The sequence below is a fragment of the Vanacampus margaritifer genome, chromosome 13 (genome assembly GCF_051991255.1).
Source record: "Vanacampus margaritifer isolate UIUO_Vmar chromosome 13, RoL_Vmar_1.0, whole genome shotgun sequence".
Taxonomy (NCBI): Eukaryota; Metazoa; Chordata; class Actinopteri; order Syngnathiformes; family Syngnathidae; genus Vanacampus; species Vanacampus margaritifer.
The window spans coordinates 24,375,282-24,382,254 of NC_135444.1; the positions used below are offsets into that span (position 1 = coordinate 24,375,282).

General features: G+C 50.6%; 1 protein-coding gene across 3 annotated transcripts; it reads right to left on the minus strand.

Annotated features, from left to right (window-relative positions):
• Positions 1 to 520: 520 nt before the first annotated feature.
• podn (podocan) lies at positions 521 to 6,932 on the minus strand. Of its 3 annotated transcripts, none has more exons than XM_077583778.1 (11): positions 5,081 to 6,932; positions 4,915 to 5,008; positions 4,029 to 4,093; positions 3,754 to 3,863; positions 3,527 to 3,683; positions 3,344 to 3,459; positions 3,064 to 3,277; positions 2,395 to 2,838; positions 1,944 to 2,092; positions 667 to 827; positions 521 to 557 (listed from the first exon to the last, which is right to left on the minus strand). In XM_077583778.1, exons 1-10 carry the CDS (start codon positions 5,375 to 5,377, stop codon positions 677 to 679), a joined length of 1,797 nt encoding a protein of 598 aa, XP_077439904.1. In that variant the 5' UTR covers positions 5,378 to 6,932; the 3' UTR covers positions 521 to 557; positions 667 to 676. The 3 variants fall into 3 exon arrangements, with proteins under 3 accessions (XP_077439904.1, XP_077439905.1, XP_077439903.1); XM_077583779.1 differs by having other exon boundaries at positions 521 to 827; positions 5,081 to 5,354; positions 6,780 to 6,929; XM_077583777.1 differs by having other exon boundaries at positions 521 to 827.
• Positions 6,933 to 6,973: the final 41 nt, after the last annotated feature.

Consider the following 6,973-nt stretch of genomic DNA (forward strand, 5'->3'; position numbering starts at 1 on the left):
TTAAGCTGTTGATATAAAAGGTATTTGTTATGACAACATTCGCAAGGATCTGCTGTCGGCCACAGCTCTTGCTCAGATGGGCCACGCCCCTTAAAGGCACACATCCAATATGCAATACAGCATGTGCAGTAATGTTAGTTGAGCTTCATTTTCTAGATTCAACTTTATATTTATATTTGCTGTTCGGGATTCACCTATTTGCAGATAATTCTTTTTTCTTTTTTCTTTCGTGGAACCCGATTCATTGCTTACTGCTTATTTCTTTTCGAGAAAGTTTATTTGTATTTTTTTTAATGGTGATTATTCACAGATTTGGGGGGATTTATTTGACCCTGTTTTTTTGTTTGCAGATGTTCACCTTTCAGGGTCCACGTTCACGTCATTTTAATTCATTTGGAAGGACAAAAGGAATTTGATTTGCTAGGCGAGGAAATGGAGTCATGCAGGAGCTCGGCCACGGTAGCGTCGTACTCGCAACCATGTAGTCGCTCGCAGTGCGTCAAAAGCAGCCAAAACCAGCGAGTGTGGCGGTGGTAAGTTGCCGCCTTGTTTATATGCTGCCAGACAAAAGCAAACGCACCAGATGTGATATACAGTCCATGTGGATGCATCCGCTCGCACCGACATCCAACCAGCCCAAGCTAACTTTCATCCGGTATCCCGCACCAGGAATGTCTCAGGAAGGCTTCCGTCCTCCAAAATCGTCCTCCTCGTCCTCGTCTCCGCCGCCGCCCGCCCTCCCGCCGCCGCCGATGTCCAGCACCTGCAGCTGGCTGAGGTGAGCCAGCGAGCTCTCGTCCACCGCCGACGCCGGCAGACGGTTGTACCTTGCGAGTCAGGTCAGACGCTTTCATGAGTATGATTTGCATTTGCTTGAGACGGACAAAAGTGTTGGGACACAACACAGCTCCTCAACAATTTCGCAATCAGATGCGTAGCTGACCATCTTCAAGACATTTTGGACAAATGTGCATCCAACTTTGGCAATGCTCGATGGAGTTTGCGGCACTTTGGTTCACTTGTTGGACTTGTCCCGATACTTTTGTCAAAATGCCACATTTTCTTCCCTTTTCCATTTCCTTGAAGTGTCCCAATACTTTTGTACAAGCTCCATGCATTTTCATCAATTCCCACCTCCAATTACTACGGACTTCCTTTAAATCAGGGACGGGCAATGATTTTTCAGTTCATTTAGTTATTTGTTTATCAGCATTTTCTGAAAAATCTTTGGGGTTTGTAAAAAAAATAATAATAATAATTGGGGGTCTTCTTTAGTCAAGAGGCCACTTAGAATGTGGGCGGGGGCCACAGTTGCCCATCCCTCCTCTAGGTGTTCCTATTCTTTTGTCCAGACTCCACATTTGCATTCCGCAGTTGACGAAAACTTTTGAGCAAACTTCCTATGAGTGTCCAAACTCTGCATTTTCTATACTTTCTGCTTCTTGTCGGTGTTCCAATACTTTTGTCAATACGGTGTTTGCTGTCAGATTCATGCTAACAAAGAATGCAAAGCGCCAAACGCATGCTAACCTTGAAATTTTAGCAACGATGAAAACACAAACAATACTCAGACATCTCTTCTTTATCCTCTTTTTGAGTCACTTGAGTAGCGGTAGGAGAAGAAGTCGACTGTTCTTTGTTTATATCTTACAGTGCCTCCTGATGGCCAAGATGGGCATAGCACGAGGAGCAGTTTTGAATTGGATTTGAGCATTTAAGCATTGAATTATTTATGTTCTATTTAATTATGTTGTTTTTATAAAGTACATTATAGAGTGCTAAAAATACAAAGACAAAAACTGTTTTGTGGCACCTCTGGGGCTGGCCGGTGCAGTGGACGCCCCCCGCCCCAGAGGTGCTTGCCCGGGGCCACGTCTACGTTGGTCCAAGTACCCTCTGCACGCAACTAGCCTTTGTGCTAATGCTACTTGGTGCGGTCTTACCGCAGGTAAATTCCTTTGATGTTGGGGGTGCCCTCAAAGGCGGAGACGGGAATGCTGGAGATGCGGTTCCTCTCCAGGTAAAGGTACTCCAACGACTCGGGCAGGTCGGACGGGACGTGCGACAGCAGGTTGCTGGACAGGTCCAACGTCTACAAGGACAACAATGAAACGTCACCAAGTAACCGGAACAAAAGCAGTGGAAAACTTTCACACTGCTGGCTTTTCTCTGTGTTCTGCGTGAAAGGGGATTGTGGAAAAGTCAAGACCGGGTTGTAAACGTCAACACCTGTCACCGACTTTGCTTCACTGAGGTCTGCGTGAAAGGTACAGACGGATGAATCCGTGTGCTACCATGTGAAAAGGCCTAAAGACTTTAGTCTGACCACCCTGCAGCAACGGTGTCGAAGACCCCCGTACCCGTCCGGCCCCGCCCCGCCCCATCAACACTCACTGTGAGCGCGCTGAGCTCCATCCAGGCCCCCTGGTAGACGGAGTTGAGCCTGAGCTGGTTCTCGCTGAGGATGAGCTTTTGCAGCTTGTCCATGCCCGTCAGCACCCCGTCCGGAACGGAGGCCAGCTGGTTGTTCTTCACCTCCAGCACCTTCAGGCTGCGCGGGAGGCCGACGGGCAGCGCGTGCAGGACGTTGCCCGACAGATGCAGCGTCTCCAGCTGGCGCAGCTTGCGGAAGGCGTCGCGGTGCAGCTTGGCGTTACTCAGCTGGTTGTAGCTCAGGTTCAGCTCGGTCAGCGTGTAGAGCAGCGACAGGTCGTTGCGGCCGATTTCCGAGATGGAGTTGTGGAGCAGCATGAGGGTCTTGGCCCGCCGAGGGACACCCCTGGGAACGCGCTCCAGCTGGTTGTTGTACATGTGAAGCGTGTGCAGCTTCTTCAGGCCCTTGGGGGGACGCAAAGAAACGAGTCAAGGAGACGGACCACTTGATGTGAAGCGGCTCTGAAATCACAAGCAAATCTCTGGTCTGGCCAATCGGTTCTAGTAAGTCGTAAGTTACTGTGGCAAAACCCCCCGAAGCAAGTCAAGTGCAGTCCACACTCAATTTCAACGAAGTCCTGCCTCGGGTTAATTGGCGTCTTCAGTCATGTGACGGCAGGTGAAGGTTACCTGGAAGGCGGCCGGGTGGATGAAGCGCGAGCGCAGCTTGTTGTTGTGCAGCAGAAGGTACTCCAGGTTGCGCACAGAATTGAGAGCGTCTGCGGGGATGCTGCGGATGGCGTTCTTCTCAAGGTGCAGCAGCACCAGGTTGCGGGGCAGACCATTGGGCACCACGCTCAGGTTGTTGTTGGACAAGTCCAAGCACTCCAGGCTGTTCAGTTGGCTGGAAGACATCAAGACGTCTTCGGACCGCATGTCTGGACACTCCCCATGTGAGCTTCGTCCCTACCTGAAGGTCTCGTTGTCCATGCCCTCGTTGCTCAGGAAGTTGTTCTGCAGGTAAAGTTCTCGTAGGTTCTGCAAGCTGTCCAAAGCTCCGGCTGGGATTTTCTCCAGCTTGTTGCTCTGTTAAAAAGGCGCAGCGACGTCAACGGGGTTCTCCAGTGAGCACAAAAAGCATCCGGCTAAGGACCTTCAGGTGAAGACGGTACAGGCTTGGGGGCAGGTTCTTGGGTACGGTCCGCAGGAAGTTGCTGGACATGGTGAGGATCTCCAGGTTGTCTGAAGCGTTGAACATGTGATCAGGAAGCCCGTCATCCGTCAGCTTGTTGTTGTGGAGATAGACGGACCTGGGGACATTTGTTTGCATGTGAGGACACGCATCGGACGGAACCTTGAAGAAGAAGGACACAATCGTACTTCAGGTTTGGCTTGTAGCCAAACGTGTACGGGAAGATCTTGGTCAGCTGATTGGCCGCAAAGTCAGCACTGACCAACGAGGGCGGCAAAGCTTTCGGTGCCGAGGTGAGCTGAAAGAACAAGAGGACACCTTGCATGGAATCTTGAGGACATCTGAAAAACGTTCGGTGAGGAAAGAGCAAGACGACGACACTTGGAAAGGAAGCCTTCAGAACAAGCCGGAACTCATAGAAGGAGTTCTGAGGCGCTTCAAGTGAGGAAGAAGTTGTAACTACCTGATTGTTGGCCAGGTACAAATACGCCAGTTCTTCTAGCATCTCAAAACCTTCGTCTTCCAGGCCTGGAAAGACAACATCGAGTCGTCGCCTTCAACTTTTCTACTTCCAATAGTCTGGCAACTTCATGCATTTTATGTAGCAGTTATCGTCATTAGGGGTGTGGATGAGCTGGAGGTGATCCCAGGTGACTTTGGATGAGAGGCTGTGGTAAACCCTTGGACCGGTTGCCAACCAATCGCAGGACACTTAAAGACAAACAACCGTCCACACTCGCATCACACGCTGGAATTTGGAAGGAACATGGAAGGAAAGCAGAAGCCACGCCAACATGCAGAACATGCAGAACATGCTAACAGGAATCAAGAAGTCATGATTCGAACCCCCGAAACCTCAGAACACGTGTCGCCCAGTATGCTGCCCCAAATGGAGCTGTGGTGAAGAGAAGCCAGTTACTTAGCAAGATGCTTGGTGAGTTGGTCATTACTTAGCCAGACATTTGGTTCATTAGCCGGTTGGTTAGTAGGTTGATCATCAGACTGACCAGCCAACTAGTTGGTTGTCAGTAAGTCGGTAGATCCATTGGTCGGTCCGTTAGTTGATTTCCAAGCCAGCTAGTTTGTCAGTCAATTAGTCAGTTGGTCAGTTGATTAGTTTGTCACTAAGTTGTTGGTTGTTGTTGGATGTTCGTCTGTCAGTCAGTCCGTGCCTTTTCATCGGTTGATGTTACAATTGACTTTGATTGGGACCAAACCCGGGCCGATAAGCCAGCAGGTCCAGTAGATGAGCTGTGTTGCCGTGTCAGTTTAGATTGGTAACGTGCAGTGCTGCCACCTATTGGACTGTTGTGGAAGAGGAAGGAGCCATTTCAAAGGAAAGTCCTGACCGTCTGTAGTGAGCCAGTTGTTCTGCAGGTTGAGGGTCTCCAGCAGATGCAGGTGTGACAGGTGCTCCACCCGTATCTCCTCAATTTTGTTGTTCTGTGGTGTGGAGACAAGACACACGAGTTGGTCCCGCCCGCTTGCGCACATATCGACGCTGACGGGTCGCACCTGTAGCGCCAGCTGGCGAGTGGTGGCCGGCAGCCCTGCGGGGAACTGGGTGAGGTCCACTCCGGCGCAGTCCACCGCCCCCTCGGCCGTGCAGCTGCAGTCCGCCGGACATTCGCCGGGGTCTGACTTGGCGGCGGCGATTTCGGGCGGCCCGATCGGCTCCTCCCCTCGCGTCCCCGCCGGGATCTGGCCCAGGACCAGCAGCCCGGCCAGCGCCAGCAGAACGCTGGGTGTCGGCGGGACGGAATGCTTGAGAAAGGACATGCTCGCCAACCTGTTGCTCAAGAACCAGGACATCTTGGATCAAAACATACTTTCCTGGAAACCTTTTTTTTTTTTTTTAAATATATTTTGAGCCATAAAAGTCCAACAAGACTCCAGTGGCCAAATGTTGATGTGAATCATCTGCACGGTATGCTGATAGCCACATCTTATCCTCACTCTCTGACTGCAGGCAGGCAGGAAGGGGGGCAGGCAGGGGGGCGGGCAGGGGGGCAGGCAGGGGGGCGGGCAGGGGGGCAGGCAGGGGGGCAGGCAGGGGGATTTCCCAGCATGCACCAAGATTAAAAACACACCACTGCAGAATCATCTTGATTGGCCAAGTTCAAACAAACAAGGAATTTGCTGGACTCACAGCAAAAGAAAACGTTTAGTCCATTCGGTACACAAAAACTTGTACTTGAACTAGTAGCACTAATTACCACAGGAATGATTTATTTTTTAACCAAAATATTCATGACTTATTTAATAGAAAGGAACGTAAAGTCCACATTTTTCTTGACAATAATGAGTTTATTGTGTTAGTGGAATTTGAATTTGAATGTCAACATGTTTTTGAGCCGTCTCAGAGGGCGGCCATTTTGTCACTCGCTGTCGACTGAAACTAGATCAATAAAGATGACTCGATTTGAAAGTGATGTCACATTTGTAACAACCAATCATGTCTCAGCTCCAGAAAACAGGTGAGCCGCGGCGCTAGTGATCTGAGCCCGCCCAGCGCTGTGATGTCATCTTCAGTCGACAGCAAGTGACAAAATGGCCGCCCCTTCTGAGATGGAAAAAAATGTGTTGACCTTCTGCTTAATTCATTTTCCACGAAGGCAATATTCATCACAACAGCGCGTTTACTCGAGTGGGGGCGCATACAACACAACGCATCATCGTAAAGGACATTTTGAACGTGATTTCCCTTTTACAAGTAAATTCAATTGCTTGTGCTAACAATTTGGCTGTAAACAAACGCAATCGTTTACAAATGCACGGAGAGTGTTTACATCTTTTCAAAAAGAGACTGCAACTAACAATTACGTTAATAATCGACCCTCAGATGTAGGAAGGCTTTTTCGGAACCAAATGAGCCTGATAACGATCCTGATCATTTGATTCAGGTGTGCTGGAGGAGGGAGACGTCGAAAGCAGGCTGGATAGAGGCTCTCCAGGGCCGGACTTGGCCACCCCTGCCCTAAGGTATGTGAACTTCTGTAACGGGACAGACATTTACAGTATGCAAGATTAGTTTTTGCACCCCCCGCCGGCTTGCCGGGACATCGACACGCTCCGATTATTTCCCATCGCATTGAACCATTTGACTGGACGACTTGTCACATGCAATCGGCCCCATTTTGCCCTGGTGGTAGTTTGTCAGGTTGACGACCCAAACGCGTCGCAGGCGACAGACAAGACACGAGAAGGGACTGACCGGCAGCGGCAGCAGCGGCGGCGGCGGCGGCGGCGGCGGCGGCGGTCTTGCGACGGACGTCAGACAAACTCGCGCGAATGCTCCCGTCCACACGCGGCAGCTCGTCCCATAGCAACAGCAGCGGTCTGACGGTGGCTACGCAACCTCCAGATGTCTCACACGCACGCACACACAAACACACACACACAGGGTTG

Bases quoted from the DNA above. Each gene is read 5' to 3' on its own strand.
- podn (XM_077583778.1), bottom strand. From the start codon at position 5,377: ATGTCCTGGTTCTTGAGCAACAGGTTGGCGAGCATGTCCTTTCTCAAG. The intron at 3,684-3,753 runs GTACGATTGTGT...AAATGTCCCCAG, and splicing joins GGCTACAAGCCAAACCTGAA to GTCCGTCTATCTCCACAACA. The intron at 828-1,943 runs GTAAGACCGCAC...CTGACTCGCAAG, and splicing joins ATCAAAGGAATTTACCTGCG to GTACAACCGTCTGCCGGCGT.